This window comes from Pelobates fuscus, chromosome 5 (assembly GCF_036172605.1).
Source record: "Pelobates fuscus isolate aPelFus1 chromosome 5, aPelFus1.pri, whole genome shotgun sequence".
Lineage (NCBI taxonomy): Eukaryota > Metazoa > Chordata > Amphibia > Anura > Pelobatidae > Pelobates > Pelobates fuscus.
In genome coordinates, this window is record NC_086321.1 from 348,975,043 (window position 1) to 348,999,595 (window position 24,553).

General features: G+C 42.4%; 1 protein-coding gene across 2 annotated transcripts in view; it reads left to right on the plus strand.

Annotated features, from left to right (window-relative positions):
* The first annotated feature begins 4,193 nt into the window (after nucleotides 1-4,193).
* Nucleotides 4,194-24,553, plus strand: part of AP3D1 (adaptor related protein complex 3 subunit delta 1) — a 62,687-nt gene continuing 42,327 nt past the window's right edge. For both annotated transcript variants that reach the window (XM_063455875.1, XM_063455876.1), the window contains exon 1: nucleotides 4,194-4,351. In XM_063455875.1, coding sequence (XP_063311945.1) covers nucleotides 4,256-4,351 — 96 coding nt within the window. In that variant the 5' untranslated portion in view covers nucleotides 4,194-4,255. The remainder of the gene's footprint in view (nucleotides 4,352-24,553) is intronic.

Below are 24,553 nucleotides of genomic sequence, written 5' to 3' on the forward strand. Positions count from 1 at the left end.
CCACTCCTCACCTAGACACACCGGACTCGCTCAGCAGGGGCACAGGGACTGTATCCACAAGGGGCTCACACCCCCTGGCAGGAAGCCACAAAAGACAACACTCTACTCACCGCCCATACACCCGAAAGGTCGTCCGGGGTCCGACGCACCCAAAGACCCACAGCCCCACCGCAGAGTGACCCGTGGACGCGAGAGACTGATTCCTGTCTCAACTTGGACTGGGGGAAGGGAGCGGTTGCAGCTCTTTCACTGCGAAACCACCCGACGCCAACAGCAATGCCATTCCGGTCTGGACTTACCTAACCAGGCACCACCACCACCGCTGACGGGGATCGGCTGATCCTGAGGCTGTACTTAAAACTAGACCACAGAGCTGCCAGAAAGGGACACTATGCACTCAGATAGGTACACTGAGGGCCCAACTTTAACCCCTTGCTTACCGCAGCCTTACTGGTTATATGGATACATATGTCACTCTAGCATACCAATTGATGCACTAGCCTGCATAATACAATGAATAGAATGTCCTCAAGTGAGAAAGTATTGCCTCTTTCCTTCTCTCTTAGGTAACAACTTTCAGCATACACATAGGCACATCACTATAACATAACAATTAAATATGCCTTAATCGCATGAATCGCATCCAGCGGCTACTATGCTATAGAAAGCACCATTGCTCAGCATGTTTTAAGTTCCCTTTTTTATGGTTATTTTCACGGTTGTTATCATGCTACCTATTCATTTTCCTGCCTCATAGTTAAGGCAACATACATCCACATGTTTAAAGGGGCACTTATGTCTACCGATGCTAGCCTATAACCCTATCATGTCTCACTGCCTTCGACATAATAATCCAGAGTGTTTCACAGTTCAAATTGCATGTTTACCACGTTTCCTAATGCTATGAAACTGCTTCCATCTTGTTTTTTCATGCTTTAATACAAAATATTGTGCTGTATAAACTGCCACATGTTGAAATGCCGACAAACCGCTTGCAGCAGCTGTTGTGGCGCTGTACGCTTTACTGTTACTTCATGCACGAATAAAAATAAAGAATTAAAAAAATATATATCTTCGCCGCTATAAATGAATGGATAGTTAATATTAAGTGATCTTTTGGGAGTCTATCCCACTTAAGGTGGAGTAAGCCTGTATGTGGGCACTTTTTGATCTTAATATTAAAAAACTCTAGGAAGCAATATATTGAATCCCATAAGTTAGAGATTATTGGGCAACTCCACCATATGTGTAGCATATCTCCTTCATACTTGTGACATCTCCAACATAAAGAGGAATTAGATATAGATATCTCCCAAAGATCTTTAATCCTGACATCAGACAAGTCAAAGAAACAATGAGTTACATCAGAGCAATGAGCATTTCTATCTGCAGTGCATATGCTCATGATTTCTTGATACTATGATTTCTTGTAGGTAGTGAAATACCATGTGTGTCTGTGTTGGATCTGACTTCACTTATGAAAAGTTCCACATTGAGGATAAATTGTAGCAGGGAAAAGACACAGCATTGCAGAGTCCCATCATATACCTGGAAAGGTTGGAAAAGTAGTCTATTTGCCTGATCCCTGGCTGATGAATTTACGTATAAAAAAAGAGCTTTGGATCCACTCCTGTTCTCTCCAAAACCCGGGGTAACCACCATCCATGATCTAGAAGCAAGCCTCAAGACGATTGCTCTGTTATCTCCCAAGAAAAAAGCTCAATGGACCATTTAAGTCTATTAAAAAGTTTAATGATTAAAAGTGCTACGGAATGTGATGGCGCTATATAAATAATAATAAAAAAAAAATAATGTGTGGTATGTATTCCTATGTACCCCTATAGGCAATATAGAGCGTTAAATCACTGTATCTTATAGAGACAATAAATGTATCCAGGTCCTACAGGGGAAGTAGATTTCCTTATGAAATCAGTAACGGATACACATGGTCTTCGACATTTCCTTATTAGGGATAATGCCACCTACGTTTGTAATTCTGAGAAGCACACTGCTCTGAACATTATATTTAGGATACCTGCTTTATTACCTACAGAGAGCACTATACGCACTATTCTGTGCCATGTGCTAGGCCAGGGCCAGCACAAGGACTTTGGACTCAGGGCTAATAATTAAACTTAATATTTCTTGGGGGCTCCAGCCCAACACTTCTGTTTCTGTATATACGTATGGACTGCTCCTTAGAGTGGCCGGGCTTCCCCTACAACTGGGCAGCCATCACTTGCACAGCCGGAACGGCCCAGACTTGCATTCGCAGGGTGTCCGGCAGGAGTGGAGCGCAGCAGCAGAGCGTTCCCTTCCTGCAGGTCACAACAGGTAGCGTGGCCGAACGAATCGTGGGTAGAGGGGCCTCTGTTTCCCTCTATACGATCTGACAGTGATCACTTCCTCCCTCGGCCACGCTACATGGACAGCACTGAGCAGGTACAGAGGTTGAAAATAACAGGGGAGGCAGTGGAGGTGGCTTATCAACTGAGGGAGGGTGCAGCAAGGGAAACTTCTCTTTTATAGCATTAAGTAATTTGGAGGCTCTTTATGTGGCTCAGGAGGTAGGTTACAGAAGATTGTTGGGTTACAGAGGATCTTGGACCCGAAGTAAGCCCCCTAACCTCAACTCTAGCAACATATGTTTAAATGACAAATGTTGCTGGCTTCTTGCAGACATGCTAAATACTTTACACGGTTATTTACTTAGAGGAACACTATAGGGTCAGGAACACAAACGTATTCCTGACCCTATAGTGTTTAACCCACCATTAAGGTGGCTTGCCCCCCCTTACCTCACCTTATTTCCAGCACTGCGTGGGTCTGCCGGCACTGGCCCTGCCACCTTTGTGACAATTGGCTAAAATCAGCCCGGGGATGTGGCCAAAATGCAGTTTTGGCCAATCAGGTCCTCCTCATAGAGATGCATTGAATCAGTGCATATCTATGGTGAAAATGCAGCATTAACATGCAGAGCGTGGGGACGCTGAACGTCAGGGCTGCTTTTTCGGCAGCACCTCCAGTGGCCCTCTAAGGAGTGGCCACTTGGAGGTGTCATTAGGGGCAATGTAAACACTGCCTTTTCTCCGAAATGCCTGAAAAAAATCCTGAAGGGACCTGTTATACTCACTATAACAACTGCATTACGCTGTAGTTGTTCTGGTGACTATAGTGTCCCTCTAAGTTAGAATTCAAAGTGAATTTTGAATTCAAGGTAAAAATAGCCGAACGGGAAAGTCAGAGATGCTTCCAGTCCAACTACTTTGGCCTTAAAGGAATACTCTGGTCCCCATAACAACTTCTATGCTATGAATGAGGAGCTATTGATAGGGTTAGGGCGTAAGCTGACTTCCCCAGATGTCACTTGGGGGATCTGGAGATAACCTTTAAGGTTTAAGGATCAGGAAAACAAAGCGGCAGTTAAAACCCCTTCAGCAGCTTCTCTTATTCCAGTGCCGGGCTCCCTCGGCGCTGGTGACCTCTCCTCCCCCGTCGACTTCAGCTCCCGAGTGGAATGCACAGCATGTGCCGCGCGCCCATTCAAACACTCCATAGGGAAGCATTTCTCAATGCTTTCCTATGGACGCTCTGCGCGATGGATGTGAAATTCACATCCAGCGTCGCAGGTGCGCCTCGCAGATGCATCAGGAAGACAGCCACTAGAGGCTGGCTTAACCCTTAATGTAAACATAGCAGTTTACATCTGAAGGGTTAAAACCTGAGGGACCTGGCACCCAGACCACTTCATTGAGCGGAAGTGGCCTGGGTGACTATAGTGACCCTTTAATCATTCTCGAACGCTTTAACCACTCAAAGTAAGAGGACGCCCGGGGCCTCCTGGCACCATAACAACTTCATTTATCCGGCAGCATCCCTTGCAATTTGAAATTCACTCATCATTCTCACTTTAGTGAATAACCCTGTAGAGTTGTAAATGAGCACCGCACCCCAGGTGGCACAGGTAACCCATTCCAGGTTCAGCAGGACATGGGACATTCTAAATGGAACCAGAACATAGAACTCCAAAATGGAACGTCCGCAGACCTCCACAGGAGAGAGTTATGGACATTCTATGGCAGCGAGAGAGACTGCATGACGCCTCACTCACCCATGCTCTGCCGTGGGGTGGGCGGGGCCTGCCCGTCACATGGCCGCGGGAGGGCGTGTCTTCCAGTCAGCTGAGGGGCGGCCATTTTGTGTGTCCGTGTCCGGTGACAGCAGAATCCGGCGGTGCTCGGCCCGGTGTTCGGACATGGCGCTCCGCATAGTGAAAGGCAGCATCGATCGCATGTTCGATAAGAACCTGCAGGACCTGGTGCGGGGGATCCGGAACCACAAGGAGGATGAGGTGAGGGGGGTTGGGATGGCTGAGGATGATAGGGGAGCCGGGGGTGCCCTTAGAGTCCCCGACCTGACAGCAAGGGGTGTGAGGGGCACAGAGCCGGTAACACGGGCCTGGCTCGGGTAAGGGGGTTACAGAATGGGTGATTCATTTATTGGGGGACCTGGGGGTGGCTGAGGATGATAGGGGAGCAGGGGATTTGGGGGTGCCCTTAGAGTCCCCGACCTGACAGCAAGGGGGTGTGAGGGGCTCGGGTACTGTGGTTACAGAATGGGTGATTCATTGATTGGGGGGGTCTGGGCTGTGTTACGTGTAAGGTATGGAAGGCATCTCTGCTTATTGCTTTAGGTGGGTTAATGTGCTCAGGGTATAAGGTGAGTGCTAGCTCACTGGCCAACAAAGTGCACATAGGGGAAACATGCCCATTCCAGGCTGGAATGAATGAGGAGGGGCAGGCTGGGAGCTATCAGCATTTTATTCAGTGTTTTGGGATGCCTGCTATGGATGGCAGGGGTGTATTTAACCTCTGCAGTGCCAGGGCTGAGCAATTAACTTGGTTCTGGTACCCATCTGGTTCAAGTTCAATGCCAGCTGGCATATAAACTGGCACTGTGCGACCCATAACTAGAGTGGCACACTGTAATTACACACCATTTTAGCAATGTTTTTTTTAATTACATTGTTACCCTGCCCTATATATTTCTCACCACACTCTGGGCTCTGCCCATATGTAGTGCTTGAAGGTGAGTATTTCTAAAGCAGTAATGGAAGCAGTTTTATGATCCTATTAGTGCATGAGAAACACGTTCCCTGTATTGTCATTGTTTTAGTATTTATTTATTTTTTTCTTCTTCCCACCATTCACTTTGAATAATGCATTGCCACTTTGTTGCCATATTTCACTGATCTGCATATTGACCGGTCTAATGAGGGTTGATACTCTGCAATACAGTGAGATAGACTGTAAATTAGTGCTTCTATCTCTAATCCACGATTGGATAATGATTGGATCTGTGTTCTGCATTCTCCAGTGCTGCCCAACCAACCATAAGCAGTGGGCATTAGAGACCACAACAACAGATGTGACATATTTTGCCAAACATTGAAAGCAAAGTCAACTTTAGTTTCCCTTTCACCCATTTTTCATTTAAAGAAAGGGGAGAAAAAAAAACCTAAAATTGTTATTTTGTTGGATGGAGTGATAATGTAATTCTTATCTCTGGATATATGTAGCCACAAATAGGGCGAGTCCTGGTTCTATATAGACTTACTTGTATAAAAGGGATTGGGAACATAAGAAGCGTAGAGAATGAATTAACTTGCATGTTAATAATGAACTTGGTGAATAAACCAGAAATGAACGAGGGAATTTATCAAAACTAAATGTGCTTAATTAAAGCAAAAATGCGATATTTTTGTCATTTGGCCATTGTGATGTGTGAACAACCTAGCAGTAAAACACTTGGAGATGGTTTGTTGTTTTTTCACTACTTATCACAATCAAGTGTTTATTATAATGCAACATGGTAAATGGATTTCCGTTATTTTACCCAACCTGCACATTAAATTAGAGGCTGCAAGCAGTCATCCATCACAAGATTCACATTGTGAATTCCTCCCTCTTACTAGCAGGGCCTTGTAAGAGACATGTGATCCAGGCTGTTTAGAACCACTGAATATTATATCTTTTGACCACAAGTCGCTTTTTGCCAATTATTTAGTTTGATTCTTTGTAAAACTGAAAGTTCCTTTTCAAAATAATAAAATATATGCTAAACTTTTCTAGTACCTAATATAATTCATTCAAACCTCATGCTTTTTGCTTGTGGCTAGTGAACATGCACACAGAATCAAATGAAAACAATACCTAGCACACCCTTGTACAGGGAATCTTGGGCACGTGGCCAGGAAGTAGAGAAGAGTATTCTACTGCACCGTTAATACCATAATTCACTGGAGAATAAAATAGCAACTGTCTCCAACTAATATTGTGTAATGAATTAAGAGACCATGAACGTCTGAATGTCAGTCTTGTGTATATTCTCAGTAATCTATTCCACATCTAGATATTTACAGGGTTATTCAAAGTGATTTCAAATTTAAAGTGTCACTGTCACCCTTCCCTTGCAACATGAGTATTACATAAAGATCCTCCATAGAGCTGCAGCTGAAGGGCCAGGAGCAGAAGAGGATCAGCCAGGGAAGGACGGTGGCGCCCGCAAGGGGCAGGTTATGGTAGATATGTTAAGTCCCCAGACGGTAACAGTGTTCTAAGTCCAAAATAACCAAATTGGGAAAAAAAGAAAATCTATGCTTGCAATGCTTCTTGATCAGCTACTTTGGCTTAACATTTAATATTAACTGTGGTTTTACTTTGAATTCGCACCTTACTGAATAACCTGTTAGTTTGATTCCTCTCTGGTTAATTGATATTGGGAACTAAAATATAGCTGCAGTGAGAAGCATTTCATCTATTAAATAATATAGCTAAAATTAGTGAAAGACACGGTTCCATATTTATATCTAGTCTAGCACTTTCGCATACTGAACTGCTTGTGTATGGTGCATGCGCATGCACGATCACATTTATTCTTTTGAGGATGAGTTTTTAAAAAGGTTTGAGCTTTAACTTTTTAATTTTTTTTTTTAATTTAAAGTCAGGCAGGTTGTGTATTTAGGCTGCATGAAATAATTATATACAAACAATACCAGAAAATCGGATACGTGCTATAAGATCAACTATAAATGATTATGGAAGCAGGCTGCAAACACTAATGTTAAAGGATACCCTCCACCCCTTACTATTGGATAAAGCTATTTTGGTGCAACCTGCATCTTTATGTTGTATGAAATAATTGTTTGTAAAATTTGAGGCATTAATTGTAAAATGCGTTTTTAAATGGGTATCAAAATTGTCTGCATGTCTTTGCCTTTTAACATTTATACAGATTACTTAATAATACACAGACAAAACCTGATTTTAAATGGTCTCTTGAGGCTAGGCTCATTAACAGCTGTTAAGGCACACTATAGGCACCCAGACCACTTCAGCACATTGAAGTGGTTTGGCTGCACTGTGCCTATTGCACTTAGTGCTGCAGTGTAAAACATTGCAGTTCCAGAGAAACTGCAATGTTTACATTGCAGCTCTAAGTCTGCCTCCAGTGGCTGTCTATCAGCATCAGCTATTTTCCCATAGGAAAGTATTGGCGCCCGTTTGTTGACTGACGGAGGAGGCGGAGCTGCGACCCAGTGCCAAGGGACATCGGTGCTGGGATCAGGTAAGTAAACAAAGGGGTTTTAACTCTTAATTTACCGCTGCGCGAGGGAGGGGGGAGGCAGAGGGAGTGATAGTGCCAGGCATACAGCTTTGTATGCTGTAGTATGCCTTTAAGCATGTCGCAAAATCGCTGAGAGCTGTAATCTTGTAGTTCTTAATTTAAAGGAATGGTAACACTTTTCTATTTATGGTACAAAGATTTTTATTGATATTTTTGTAAGGGACAAGGGATACAGAAAAGAGAAAGGAGTGTGGGAAACAACAATCCAGTATTGCAATTTCAACGTCTTTGGTCACATTTGGGTCCATCCCTCTGTTACATTCTGCCAGTATATTTTTTTTTTTTTTTTTATAAAGTCTTTTATTTTCAATAGTTAACTTGAAAGAGGGAATGCTTAACTTTCAGTAAAGTGCGACAATTATATGTGTGAAAGATCAACTGGGTTCAGCAGTGACATTATATTGACATCATCCTCAGCAACATATAGACGTTGTCAGCAATCAGGTAAAAAGACAGTGTACATTCTTTGTGGCGTACCCATAGCATTTTACCATAGAGATATTGGGTTGTGTTGGTAGGCTTGCCTTGGCATTGGTGAGTAAGACAGTAGTATACGTGTCGATGTGCGAGCAAGTCTGTCAACCTGCAGGGCTGCCGTGGTCTGATGTGTAGCACAAACATTCCGGTTAAGGACTGTTAGTATGCAGTTGGGGGAGTATACGTGCCCTGACGGTGGAGTCTGTTCTGTAGCCATTGGTATCCTATCAGGTCTGAGGGTATAGTTAGGTGTGAAACGTCTTTCCCTTCAGAGTATCCAGTTTGCCGTCAAATTACGTTGGGTTGGCATTGTAGTTTTATATACTAAAGAGTTGGGATAAGGTAAGGTATGTGTGAGGGTTGTGTTTTATCGAGTAGGTTAGATAGGGTTATTGGAAGTTGGGGACCGCTATATCGCGAGTGTGTAGTGGCGATGTCAGATGCTTCAGTAAAGTGTAGTCGTTCGTGATGTCGTGCACTTTTCTATTTATTACACAAGACAATATGGCTTGTCTAAGAGAAGCACTGTATAATTCTCTTCATTTACTGGATTTCATAAACCTAGCCTAATACATAAAAAGAGTGTTAAATGATACTTCTTTATTTTTACAGATCAATTAATTCATTTAGAGTATTTGTAAGTGTGCTGAACAGTTAATTTTGACGAATATACATTTACATTTACATATACATTTAATATACACAAAATCATTTAAAGATACGCTGTGCAATTTCTGCAAAGAATCGCACCCACTAAGTGACATGCCCACTTCCATGATGGTACCAGGTGGAGCGGAGAAATGGGGAGTTAAAGGTTTTGGTCCTCAGCTCCTCCATCTTCCATAACGGGGCAATTTCAGCTCCTGGCTACACACAGCCTCCAGGAACTGTGCCAGTGGTATTCTGACGCCCGCTTGAGAGTGTAAAATTGAGGTTTTTGAAGAGACTGTTTTGTAGATCTTCTTGCATTTATCAAACAATGCGCTTTAACCCCTTAAGGACACATAACATGTGTGACATGTCATGATTCCCTTTTATTCCTGAAGTTTGGTCCTTAAGGGGTTAATTAAGTATCTTTTGCATGCCTTGCAAGGTGTTTCCTGTTTCCTTAGCCTTTGTGAGTCAGTTGATGGGACGTTGCAAAATCTGTTGTGGGAGTCTGTTTAATGGGACACCCTGAGTACTAAACCACTATGTCTTAATGCAGTGGTTGTGGTGCATATGTAATGTGCATTTTGTCTGACTCGGTAAAACTTTGCAGCCACTGAGAAACTGCAGTATTTACATTTTGACAGAAATATGCCTTTAGTGTTTAACCAGACTGCCACTAGAACCGCTTATACTTCAGATCCTTTGATTTTTGAAGGAATTCACATTTAGTAACGTCACTCACATGCAGATCGTGGAGATGCTGAACGTAGGTGCTGCACATTGTGCAGCACTGACATATAAAGCACCTCTAGTCTGAGAGACTGCCGCTAGTTTTAACTGTAAACACTGCCTTTTCTCTGTAAAGGCAGCGTTTAAAATGAAAAGTCTGCAAGGGCACCCTATAGACACAAGAACCACTAAATTAAAGCTGCACCCACCTGAACAATGAGTATTCCATAAAGATAAAATCTTTACTAATTCACTGAAATTCCAACCCAGTCAAGAGATATGCAGAGATAGTAGGGACTACTCTGTATTTCTCTTCTGCCTGATTTTTTTTTTTTTTTTTTTTTAAATTTGTTTTTATAACTTTCTTAGACTCAGAGCAGAGTCTGTGTCAATCCCAACAGCCGTCACCAGTGACGACTTCAAGGAATTGACTGTGTCTATGGAGGGTCTCGCGGAATCCTCCAGAGACCTCAATGCCGTATTCTCGCGCATGCGAAGTCTTTATTTAAATAATTTTTAGAAATATTTAAGGTTTAAATATATAACCACCATGTCCTAAACATATTAATTATCACTGCAAATGAATGTACTCATGTTTTTTTTATTTATTTTTTTCCCCCTCTATTATTAAAAAAAATAAAAATCTTTTAAATAATAGCTTTGGGAGGGGAAAGGGGGAGGGGGGGGGAAACAGCTCTCAGTTTTTAAAGCAATCACAGGCATCGTGTGCGAAAACTGATTGATGATAGAATTAAGAACACTTGCAATGTATGTTTGTATAAAAGCAGACAATCTGTGTGCCAGCAATGGAAACCGTATCTACTGTGCACTAAGACTTGTTAGTGTGGAATATAAATATTCCTGTAACTATAACCCATCCTACCTTCATAAAGATGAAATTCAAAGATATCAACTACTGATTAGAGCTTGGCGTGCTAGAATATAATGCTGCTGGTATATCAACAAGTAGGATAGTTTTACACTTACCCTCTTCTCATGCTTGGTTTGTTCACACTTCTTAAAACCTTAAATGGATGAAAATAAATATCCAGGCACAGCTGAGCTTTCTTCTAAAAGGCAGTGTTTTATTGGGAACAAAAAAGTCTGATAAAGGCTCAGAGAGGAGCCAAAACGTTGTCTCCACTTCTTTGTTCCCAGTAAAAGACTGCCTTTTAGAAGCAACCTCAGGTGTGCCTGAATATTTTTTTCTTGCATTTGATGTCTCCATGGATTGGCCATTTCCTCCTGGAGCACCCTGCAAGAAGTATTTCCCATTTTTAGTGTGCCCATTATACTCTTGTATTCTTGCAAACTTCTTAGGACTTTGAGTTCTGTGATGAACACATCTACATATATCCAAAAACCCCATGATAACACAAACTGTCTTGGCGCAGCCACCCCGTTTCCCATAGGGAAGCATTGGGAGGCTGCCGTGCATGCGCATTAACGCCATGCTGCGACAATCAAATGCTTTTGGTTATAGTGGCAAAATTGTCTTCTTGCTAAACAAAAATACAGGGACAGTTAAAAAGAGAGTGCACCGCACCCTGGCCACTTCACGGAGAGGATGTCGTCTGGGTGCCTTTAGTGTCATTTTAAATACCTTTCTGAATATCTTAGCAGAACAAGTTTTGAAAAGGCGTATCTTTAAAACCTTAATTTACTCCTTCCGATATTTGTCCCCTAAATGTAAAAAAATAAAATATATATTGAAATCTTAGAAATAAAAGATATTTTTAACAGTCAGGACTAATAAGTGAGCCTATTTTGAGTTCATTTAGTGTGTCAATTATTAGCAAAAATATTAAAAACCTTGTTTGTTTTTTCAGTTTCTTTCTGTAGCTCCTATTTTCGTTAATGTTGAATTGATACATAATATATTGTGCTGTGCATACCAGGAGAAAGCCCTGTCAGTCCTATAAACAAACAAGCAAAACTATATATAATCTGTATGGGCTTACTTCATTAGAAAGCAGTAAAGTGCAAAAAAGGCCTTAATTGTAAATGTGGAGAATCTCAGAAATGTCTGTTACTAAGGAGTTAATTAATTTTAGATCTTTTCTGTCACAGTTCAAACTGGAAATACTATTCTTAAATGAATGACGTGGCTAAACCAACAATACTTAGCCAAGTTAAAGATTGGTCTATTTGATCAAGCGTGTTTCCACTGTTTAGTTATCTAGAACTTAACGTGGTTTAGTTTTTAATAAAACACAGTATTTTGGGGTGGAAAATGTGAAACCAGATTTTCTGGATTTCCCTTGAGTCCCATTATGACGAGTGACTGTGTATCTGTGAAAGATCCCTTGCAAGAGTACCGGCTTCTGGCGTTACAGGCGGAATATATATATATAACAAGATAATACCAGGGCAGCTACCAGAGGCACTTCCTGTAGATTCACTTAATGAGACGACGCTGGACGTCCTCACGCTTTGCATGATGATGTACAGCATGTTGATAGCCCCTATACAAAAGCATTGTCAATTTTTTTTGTTTTTGTTTTTTTTAAACAAAAATCTGCTAATTTGGACGCTGGCACAATGTTGTATGACGGCCTCCCATAATGCTTTGTGGATGTTGGTGTCTGAACTTGATTTGCTCTTAAATGAGCACACGTTACAAGGTACAACTGTAACATTAATATGCATAAAATCTTAATGTGTTAACTATTTTGACTGCAAAGTGCCACCGTGACAGAGATTTTGGTAACAGAAGGTAGTCTTTGTGACTTTTGCTATCCTTCCTTTAAGGAGATCTGACACTTATCCATGTAACACCCAAGAAAGCATTTGATTATAGGAACACTATAGTGCTGAATCAATACACCTCTATGGGGGAGCGTTCGGCGTCTCCATAGCCGGGAGATGCTGAACGTAGGTGCTGCACACAGCACTGACGTAGGAAGCACCTCTAGTGACCGTCTGAGTGACGGCCACTTGAGGTGTTACTACGCAGCAATGTAAACACTGCCTTTTCTCTGAAATGTCATCAATAACATTGGCTGAGCCTGCAGGGGCATGCTATAAACACCAGAACCACTGCGTTGAGATTTTTCTTTGTATCCAGTGTATTGAATGAAGATGACACAATGTTTTTCATGTGGGAAAAAGGCACCAACTACAATACATTTCATATCTATAGAGCTCAAAGAAACACTCCTTTGAAAACAAAACGTATTTACTAGAATCCGTCTTTTCTGACAGCTTTTGTCTGTCACAACCTCTTCTAGGTTTCTGAAATCTATCCATTGAGATCTGCCATAAGATTTTATGTCCTTGTTCTTTGACGTGTCGCTATAGGGAGTTACATATTCCCTATTCGAATTGTTGAATTTACCCCTTATTTTATGTTTTCCTTGTCCTTGGGTGTGAAAAGGTTTCTTTATTGATGACGGAATCGCAGTAAGAACATCCAGACTATGGGAAAGTTCCATATATAGCGGGATGCAACTATCCATTTTTTTTAAGCTACATACACCTACCAATACAAGTTTGTCCCTCCCATCAGTGGGAACAGTGATTCCGGTACATTAAGTTATGCATTCCTCAACAGTGGTTTTTAATCACATGTACGATCTGGTTTCTTTGCTCGTTGGGCTCAATACTTCGTTTTGACCATAGGGTAAAGTTGTAAGTGTATCACAAGCATGATGGCTGACCATATGTACATTGGTTTTTCTGTCTGCTGGTCAATCTGTATTGTTCAATTTTCATGTCAACATCTGTAACCGGAAAATTTACTTTGTGTTGACTGATGGTGTATTTAAATTCAATATTTTGTAACAATGTATTGAACTCATGAATACATTCTACTAATGGTTCTTGTGGCCCCCTCAATTTAGCAAAACTATATTGTATATAAGTCTCCACCATACTTCATATGTTCTTTGAACAACATTTTGGTGTAAATGTATTTCTTCTCATAGCTTGCTAGAAACAGATTTTCACAGGAGGGGGACATAGAATCCATCGCATTACCTGCACATTGTGCATAATTAGTATCTTCATACAAAAAGTAATTGTATTCAAGAACTATGCCCAGTAGTTGTAGCAATGAGTTTTGTTGAAGGGCTATGACCAAGAGTTGAAATATGAATTCCTGTTGTCCCGTTGTGTATCTGGTGTCTGGGTAGGTAATGAGTAGAGTTTCTTTACCTCCTGCATGTGTTTTAAAAAAAAATAAAAAAATTCCCAGTAATATACCTTCTCCACAAGATAGATTTGGGTTAAGGGCAAGGCAAAGGGTTGCAGGCACCTGCCTTGTGAACCAAATATAGAATATATATATATTTTACCTAATGAAAGCATGTGAGCGTTGAGTGATAATCTCAGTAGCCGTGGTCTAGCATGTTGAACAGGTGAAAGCAACCTTCTGCACTCGAGATTTTGTGGATTATATCTGTCGTAATGCTGTTACAGCAATAATGCTGGTAAAGCATCTGGTAGCTGTAGTCCACAACATCTGGAGCTCCAAAGGTTGGTAGCCTTGTACGCTAGAGATCTCTCCAATGTAAACACACTCGTAAGTTCTCGTCTTGATACATTCTTTCCAAAAACAAGGTGAGCCAAAATTCAGAGTAGCATTTAACAGGTAAATAACTTATGTTAGTAGTTCAATTTTTATGTTGCAGGCACATATTAGTCAGTCTTGGGAGATTCATCATGGGTAATGTCACAAAGGAACGACGAGTAAAAATAGTGGAATTTTATTTTTAAAATGACAGGTCCATTGTTTGGACGCAAAGTGCAAGAAATTCCCAGATAAATTGGCTCCCGATTACTGTGATGTGGTGATATCTGAAGTAGCGGGTAGATGCGGACAGCCTGCTTTTACTTGAGCCGCTCAGGGAGAATATCCGTGCAGAGATTTGAGTGGCAACACCTCAAAAATGGACTGTTATGAACAATGCAAGCGAAAGAGCTTGACTTTGGAAGGCAGAAAATGGAGCTCATTTAGAAGATGTCGCATACCTAGCCAAACATATCTCCATATGTTAAGTCAGGGATGCCTAGATGTTGTAGAACTACAATTCCCAGGATCGCATGCCTTTAGAACAGGGGTCCTCAAACTCCGGCCCCCCAGATGTTGCTGAACTACAACTCCCATGATTATTTGAATTACATGGATAGCCAGAGAATCATGGGAGTTGTAGTTCAGCAACATCTGGGGGGGGGGGGCAGAGTTTGAGGACCCCTGCTTTAGAATGTATTACAATGACAAAGCATCATGGAAGCTGTAGTTTTAAAAAATCTGTGGATCTACCTTGTGTGCATCCATGGGTTAAGCATTCATTGTATGTAATGTAATTGAAATGGGTTCATTAATAAAACAATTAACGCCTCAAACTCTACTCTGAATTTTGTCCAACCTTGTAGTTGGTTGGTGGATCCTTCTGTCTCTACAGAAGGTTGTTTCATACAAAGTTAAACCTTTTTCTCTTAAATCCTCTGTTCCGACTTAGAAGTAACCTTCTTTGCGTTGTCCTCTTTTGAGTTTTTGTCTTTTAATTCCTTTTGGTCTGTTATTAAAAGTGGCCAGTCTGTAATTATGGATTCCCATTAAAGGGATTCATTGATGAAAGGGCATTATTAAATCTATTATGGAAGATGGCTCAAGCAAAGTCCTTGAATATTTCAAACATGCATTTGTTCTCATGCAAGTTAGCATTATATTTAGGGCTTGCAAATTCCACTAGTCCACTCACCTGTGACGAGTAAAATGAAATCAAGCATAGAAGTAAAAACTTTTTTTTAGATGTGTGATAGTGAATGGACCTCGAAGGTTTATCCCCACCTGACTATTTTGAATCCGACTGTTAAGCATAAAGTGATTTATATAGTTGTTCTACACATGCTAACAATACCGTACCAGGTAACTTGCCATTGCCTCTTATTTTTGCTTTTGTTGAGGCAAGTATTTTTTTTAATAAGAACCTCTATGAAAAGCTGTGCTGTAGGATCAATATTGTTTTCATTTTATCTTTCAAGAATCAAAGAAGAAGGAAATGAAAATCTCAGTTTCCCATTTTTGAAAACATGTATTTTGTTCGAGAAAATGTTTAATGCACTTTTTACCCCACCCGTTCTTTGCTTTATGTGAATGCCTTTTCTTGCGAATGAGCCATGAATTTGTGGCTTGCAGTAGACGTCAACACATTTTAACTGATCACACTTTCTTCAAGTGTGAAATATCTTCATTAAATTGTTACACATTTTTAGTCACTCTGCCTTCTATTCTTATAGTGACAGTATCTTAACTAGAATGTTAGATTTGATATGCATATTTGCACCCTAAATGTTAAGAATTTATTAAAATATATACATCGAATCCCCCCCCCCCCCCCCGACCCAGATATATGTATCTCTTGCTCCAGCCCCCCTCACAACTTTTAGTGGTCCCTGGATCGATGCTGCCGACCTTTTCTTCCATTGTGCTGGTCAAGCCAGTTCTTGTTCCACGGTGTCTCCATATTGGAGTTTCTAAGATGGTGACCGCTGAAAATTGCTTTGTCAGCCTTTCCAAGAGTGTGAGCATTATGTCGCATGCATGCCCAGTTCATCAAGTGTCCACACAGTCGATTACGTGTCGCTGGAATGAGACGAGTAAGAACTTGACCACCAATGACAAAAGTTGACAAAGGACATGGAGCTAAACTAAATCTTCACCTGTCAACTTTTGACAACCTACAGGTTGTACCTAAGGAAAAGCAGTCCCACAGCAGGCTGTGATAGGTTAGGCTGCTCTGAGTATTCCTTTTAATATTTTACATTGTTAAAACATGGATCAATGTAGAAATGTGTTCATATTAAAATTTAATTTTCATCTGTAACTTTCACGCATCACTTGCTATGGGATAATTTATTTTGCGTTGAAACGTATAGAGATTGTATGGCGTCTTTAGAAACCATGCTTTAGATATTTCAAAGGATCCAGATGCCCACGGTATAAAGTCCAGTTTAATGATTTCCGAGTGCATGGAGGGCAGTTGGCTGACTCAATCCCAAGTGTGCCCAAAGCTGGGTTAGTCATTACTGCTCTCCACAGACCTTTTTCGAATGGAGAGCAGAGTTGCACTGCTTCACCTGTCATTTTGCATTGACCCATGCGGTTATAAAAAGAGTTTAACTTGCTAGGAGGCAAATCCAGTCAAAAAGACTCATAGCTAAGTTATGGGGGGGGGGGGGGGAGGGGGAGGGAAGGTAGAGCAAAATAGTTAACTGTATAACAAATTATTCTGCAATGCTTTACAATATTATAAAGGGAAATTTAAGAATCATTTTTTGATCTAAAAATATAGAACCTTATCATTTGTCTACTGTAATTTAATAATTTGCGTTGGCAAAAGGTCAGTGAATCGTTACATGTTAATGCCGGCCTGTCAACTTCTGGGGTCTCTGCATATTTTGCAAAGTCACCAGATAGTGACCTTCTTGTATTCCAGTAACCAAGGAGGCAGGGGAAGGTGTTTTTTTTAATTACTTGATCCTGTCCTTATGGGCTTAGCCATCTTTTCCCTCCAATTACTCTTCAACTCCAACTTTCCCTAAATCTGCCAGGAGCCATCGTCAGCACGGGATTCTCCATGGTAAGAGCCTTTTCCCCCACAGCCCTCACCACTAGTGACAGCTGAGTGCTTGACAAAAGAGAGCTCTGCCCTTTGTCAAACCTAGGAAAAATACACAAGACAAAGTAGTCCCTATTCTCTTCTTATCTTTTGAGTGAGTTGGGATTTTACTGACATTCCAGCAGTCTTTATGCTGAGACACTATAAAACAATTATGTGACACTGTTCTTTTGAACCGGTCGACTCTGTACAGTGGAACATCAGTGAACTGCAGGCTCCACCATAACCACTACAGTCTGCTTAGAGTCTTCATATAACTAGCCCTATGCTTAAATATGGCCAGATTGCCAAATTATAAATACAACTAGGTTTATAACTTAAAGCTTTTTATTTTTTTTAATAGAGTGGAGTGGTAATCATTAAGGATCGACCGATATTGATTTTTTTAGAACCGATACCGATATTCTGTGAACTTTCAGGCCGATAGCCGATATAATTTGCCGATATTCTGTACATTTACCATTTTGGAAAATAAAAACTATTTCTAAAGGTAAATGCACAAAATATACATGCCACGTGTGTTATATACACACACCCTATGCAAACACACTGCATTATATACACACACTACACACGCTGCATTATATAAACACACTACACAAACACACACTGCATTATATAAACACACTGCATTATATACAAAGTGTGTGTGTTTGTATAGTGTGTGTATATAATGCAGTGTGTTTGTATAGTGTGTGTATATAATGCAGTGTGTTTGTATAGTGTGTGTATATAATGCAGTGTGTTTGTATAGTGTGTGTATATAATGCAGTGTGTTTGTATAGTGTGTGTATATAATGCAGTGTGTTTGTATAGTGTGTGTATATAATGCAGTGTGTTTGTATAGTGTGTGTATATAATGCAGTGTGTTTGTATAGTGTGTGTGTATATAATGCAGTGTGTTTGTATAGTGTGTGTGTATATAATGCAGTGTGTTTGTATAGTGTGTGTATATAATATAGTGTGTGTATATAATGCAGTGTGTTTGTATAGTGTGTGTATATAATGCAGTGTGTTTGTATAGTGTGTGTATATAATGCAGTGTGTTTGTATAGTGTGTGTATATAATGCAGTGTGTTTGTATAGTGTGTGTATATAATGCAGTGTGTTTGTATAGTGTGTGTATATAATGCAGTGTGTTTGTATAGTGTGTGTATATAATGCAGTGTGTTTGTATAGTGTGTGTATATAATGCAGTGTGTTTGTATAGTGTGTGTATATAATGCAGTGTGTTTGTATAGTGTGTGTATATAATGCAGTGTGTTTGTATAGTGTGTGTATATAATGCAGTGTGTGTATATAATGCAGTGTGTGTATATAATGCAGTGTGTTTGTGTAGTGTGCATTATATACACACACTGCATTATATACACACTGCATTATATACACACACTGCATTATATACACACACTGCATTATATACACACACTGCATTATATACACACACTGCATTATATACACACACTGCATTATATACACACACTGCATTATATACACACACTGCATTATATACACACACTGCATTATATACACACACTGCATTATATACACACACTGCATTATATACACACACTGCATTATATACACACACTGCATTATAAACACACACTGCATTATAAACACACACACTGCATTATAAACACACACTACACAAACACACTGCTTTATATACAGTGTGTTTGTGTAGTGTATGTGTATATAATGGAGTGTGTGTGTGTGTGTGTGTGTGTGTGAGAGAGAGGGGGCATTTTTTATTACATTATTTTTTTTTTTTTTATTATTATTATTATTTTTTGTTGTCCCCCCCTCCCTGCTTGTTGCCTGGCCAGGGAGGGGGGCTGTGGCAGTCCCTGGTGGTCCAGTGGTATGGGCTGAGCTGTGGGGGGGCGGGCAGCAAGCATTTACTACCCTCCCAGCAGCTCCTCCAGCTCCCCAGTGTAACTCTCGCGGCCAGCATGCCGCGGTAACCCATGGCAATGCTCTGACGGCCGCGGGTCTCGCGAGAGTTACACTGGGGAGCTGGAGGATCTGCTGGGAGGTGAGTAAATGCTTGCTGCCCGCCCTCCCAGGACCGCCGGGCTTGTAATGAGCCTGGCGGTCCTGGGAGGTATTATCGGCAATATCGGTATCTCTATTGGCCGATACCGATATTGCTGATAATACCGAATATCGGCCGATTATATCGGTAAAACCGATAATCGGTCGATCCCTAGTAATCATCTTAACTCTCCACCACCTGAGACGTCATGGAGCTGATATTGCCTCCTCCAGTGTGATCCAATCCAAAGCTCCTCATAGAGGACCTCATAGCAAGGCATTAAATCAATGCTTTCCTTTGGAGGATTCCATGTAGCGTGACGGTTTTACTCAGTCGTTCCCGTTGAAGCTCCTCCAGTGTCTGTCAGTGTAACAACCAGTGGAAGTGAGTCTGACCCTTCAAAGTAAACATTGTCTATTCTGCAAAGAGGCAATGTTTTACCTTGAATGGTTAAATTGGCTGGGCTGTTGCACCCAAGCCACCATTAAGCTAACATAATGAGAGAGGTTTAAGTTGATATTTTATTTATTTTTTTGAGAATTAAAGAGGGCTGTAATGGTTGTGATGCTTAGAATGCTCGTTGTGTTTTGTACATGCTTGTTGCCTTACGAATGACAAGTCTGTAGGCTGTTCAATTGACCAGTCAATATACCACATTATGACTGCATTTCGTATTTCAAATTCAAAGCTCTTCGATGCAAAGTGAATTCCAAATTTAAGACCAAAAGTATTCAAAGTGGAAAGAGCGGACTTAGAGAAATTTTCCATTTTGGGTGCTTTGACCTTAAATTACACCGGTCGGTACTATAACTATTTCATCTCACTGAATTGGTTATAGTGCTTGGTGACCTCTGGCCATGTCCCTCTATTCAGAGTCAAAAATCCTGGCATCCCACTACGAGATTATACACATATGATATTTCATTCCCTCTAGGCTTTATTAGCTACAATTATCACGTACTAATAAGTGTTGGAGGGAATGTGGTAAGGTTATGCCATATGCTGTGGACATGCCTTAAACTGTAGTCTTACTGGGATGACATTCATTTTTTGATTAGACTTATTGATAACTCCATAATTACATTAACGCCTGAACTGTGCTTGTTCAAAAAGTTACCTGATAATTTACCTAAACATAAACACATAATCCTAGGCCATATTCTCATTTCAGCCACTGTGGTTCTTCCACATCACTGGAAGCCTCCTGTAGTTCCGGATATCAAGGATAATATCAACCAATTGTTTGAAAATTATAATATGTGAAATTGTGATTATGTGTATGGGACGGTAAACTAATCTTCTTAGATGTGAATGGGATATCGAAGAAAGACATCAGACAGAAGTACAATTTTTGACCCCACCTGACCAAAATGTTTTATATACACTGCTCAAAAAAATAAAGGGAACACAAAAATAACACATACTAGATCTGAATGAATTAAATATTCTTCTGAAATACTTTGGTTTTTTTACATAGTTGAATGTGCTGACAACAAAATCAGACATAAAAATAAAAAATGGAAATTAAAATTTTCAACCCATGGAGGTTTGGATTTGGAGTCACACTCAAAATTAAAGTGGAAAAACAAACTACAGGTTGATCCAACTTTGATGTAATGTCCTTAAAACAAGCCAAGTAGTGTGTGTAGTCAGTCAGTAGTGTGTATGGCCTCCACGTGCCTTTATCACCTCCCTACAACGCCTGTGCATGTTCATGATGAGGTGGCAGATGGTCTCCAGAGGGCTCTCCTCCCAGACCTGGATTAAAGCATCTGCCAACTCCTGGACAGTCTGTGGTGCAACGTGACGTTGGTGGATGGAGCGAGACATAATGTCCCAGATGTGCTCAATTTGATTATGTCTGGGGAACGGGCGGGCCAGTCCATAGCATCAATGCCTTCGTCTTGCAGGATCTGCTGACACACTCCAGCCACATGAGGTCTAGCATTGTCTTGCATTAGGAGGAACCCAGGGCCAACCGCACCAGCATATGGCCTCACAAGGGGTCTGAGGATCTCATCTCGGTACCTAATGGCAGTCAGGCTACCTCTGGCGAACACATGGAGGTCTGTGCGGCCCCCCCAAAGAAATGCCACCCCACACCATTACTGACCCACTGCTAAATGCTTTCCTATGTGACCGGCTGAATGCGCGCGCAGCTCTTGCCGCGCGTGCGCATTCAGCCGACGGGGAGGAGAAGAGGAGGATCGGAGGAGGAGAGCTCTCCGCCCACCGCTGGAAAAAGGTAAGTTTTACCCCTTTTCCCCTTTCCAGAGCCGGGCGGGAGGGGGTCCCTGAGGGTGGGGGCACCCTCAGGGCACTCTAGTGCCAGGAAAACGAGTGTTTTCCTGGCACTAGAGTGGTCCTTTAAGTGTTCCCTATATTTTTTTTTTGTAAATGATTTTTATTTCAAAGATAAAAGAGTCATTCCGAGACGTGCAAGTCTCCATGTACAGTTATTAGCAATATTCAGAACACAACGTGTGTCCAACCATAGAGAAACAATAGAGCACAAATATAAACTTGTGGCGCGCAGGCCCCATGGAGCAGTGGACTCTCAGGTCCTCGTCAGTGATCAAAACTTCTCCGCTATGCTTCACATAACCATATTATCAGATGATAGCTGTCTCGTGGTAGATTGAATCTGGAGTTACATAAAGTCGTAATAGGCACTGTATATTCAATCACGCCTAAGATTCAGGACATGACGTGTGTCCCTTTGGGAGAAAACAAAAGAACAAGAACACATTCTTGTGGGCGCGCAGGCCCTATGAAACTCAGAGCTCGCAGGTCTTCTTCAGAAGTCTACAAGCAACATGTTGTCTGACTAGATCTGTAGCTATCATGAGTTTGGTCTGGTGATATATAGGATCGTAATGGGCACTGCGAGTTCGGCTACCGACCAGGTCTTCAGATGTATAGGTCGGTTAGGCCGATGGGCTTGGGGTATCGGTCGTGTGGTCCGTTAGCATGGACTGGAATTCCGGTTTCGTTGTCATCAGTATCCACTGCGTCCATATGTCTAGGTAAGTCTGCTGTTGTTTTTGCGGGCCTGCCGCGTACATGATAAGTTCCTCAACTGCTCTGAGGTCCTCCATTTGGGCAAACCACTGGGATAAGGGTGGGGCCGTTTTTTTCTTCCAAAACTGTGGGATTAATTGTTTTGCTACATTAATGATCCGGATCGTGAGTGTCTTTTTATATTTGGATGTGGGGGTGGGTGTGTGGTGGAGCAGCATAGCTGCTGGTTCAAGAGGGGGGGGATTATCTGAGAAGCGGGCTATGACTTGATGGATAGTGTGCCAGAACGGTTGGATCAGTTCACAGTTCCACCAAATGTGTAAGAGTGTGCCTATCTCCTTCTCACACCTCCAGCATAGGCGGGAGTCTTGAGTGTTTATGTGGTGCGCTGTAGCTGGTGTGTGGTACCATCTCGTGAGTAGTTTATAAGCTGTCTCCTGACTTTTGCTAAATGTTGAGCAGTGGTGGACATTGTTACAAATCTTCTCCCATTCTGTGGCGCTAAACGTCTTATTTAGGGATTCCTCCCATTTCCCCATAAAGTTAGGTGTCTCTACTGGGGTTTGCGTTTGGAGAAGGGAGTAGAGGTGCGAAATTCCATGCGGTAGTGGGTCAGGGGCTGAGCACAGTCTCTCAAAGGTTGTGAGATCTCTGCCCAAGGCCTTTCCCTGTGGGAGAAGTTTTATGTAGTTGCGTACCTGTGCATAGCGAAAGCGCGTCAGGAAGGGCTGAGGGGTCATCCCATGTAACTCTGTCAGGTCTTTCAGTCCCCGGCTGGAGCAGACATGTCGTAGTCGGGGTAGGGGGTCGTCTACCAAAGTTTGTAAGGCTTTCGGGTCAAGGCCCGGTTGGAAGTCCGGATTATGGGTGAGAGGGGGGGGGCGGTACAGGAAGGCTTAGGTCAGACGGGGAGGGAAAAAGTCAGGAGTCAAGAGTCACAGTCGTCAAGTCTGTACGAAATCGCTATAACCAGCGGTATCGGAAAAGAGCGTAGGGGGGCTGGAACCCACCCGTCCGCTAGAGGGCGGAGGGGGACCGCTCACCTGATTCTTGTCGCTCACTCCAGTAGGGCAGTCGAAGGAGTTCCGGGAATCCCAAGTGAGTAGGGCCCAGGGGGCCAAGTGCGCTCTCAAAAAGGTCGTCACAGACCACTGTGACCTCTCGGGGCACCACCCAGTTAGGATCCATCGTCTCCCCGACTTACGGCACAATCTATATAAAATTCAGCATAAATGTCAACCTCACCATATAATTACAGTAAAAACAGTAGCAATTGTAATAGCCATAACACAAAACATATCAACATTTCAATATTACCCTCCCTCCCCCCCCCCCCCCCCCCCCCTTGTACGGCAGAACCTGGCAGGTCTTCTGGCCTACTATGCCGCTTCCCTCCCCCCTCCCAAGTTCCCATCACCTCCCCCTCTCCCACTCCCAAAGCTAGATACCCCCTCCTTCCCCAGCCTAATGTACCAATCTCAATTAATGCAGTGGGCCCCTGAGTGTTAGTGTGGGGGGCCTGACAATGGGGCTGTGAGGTGTATTGCTCCTATTGCTTTACCTCTCGGGCCTAGGCCCTTCGTGGGTCCCCTTCCTCTCTATGATAGTGTGGGTACAGTACCCCTTCCTCCCCCCAGGGCGATCCTATCTAGGCCTAAATTTCCCTCATGCCCAAAGTGGAGCTTCAGCTCCCATGATACTTGCTGTGACAAAATGATAGTCAAAGTTCACAATGGCGGCGAAGTGCCGAGGGTGGTCTGCTGAGAGTGTTACAGTTCACAGTCCGCTAGTGATGTCAAAATGGCGGTTTCGGGGGGGTAACCTCCCAGGGATGGAGCGGGTTTCAGTTGGGTGTCCCCACTGGTCTGGTCGTTTGAGTACGGGGGGGACGAAGTCTCTGAGGGCGAGGGCCCGTGTCCTGTGATCTGGGGGCAAAGGCGTAGAAATTAAGCGGGTTCGGCCATGTCAGAGTTTCCGGCGAAAGGTGCAGCTCTCTTTGCAGCGCCTGGGCGTCTTCTTCCCCTAGGATCGTGAAGGGTCCGTTGGGGGTTGCAACCTGTAGGCCCGTGGGAAAGCACCAGCGGTACCTTATTTGAGCCGCTTGTAGCTGCCTTGTAAGGGGTTTCAGAGCTCGCCTGAATGACAGCGTGGCTGGGGACAGGTCAGGGAACAGGTGGACTTCAGAGTTTTCCAGTAGTATTTTATCCATGCCCCTTGCTTTGCGCAGGATTTCCTCCTTCAGTGGGAAGCTTTCCAGACAGCAAATAATGTCACGGGGTGGTCCATCTGGGGGGCCCGGAGGCCTCAGGGCGCGGTGCGCTCGTAC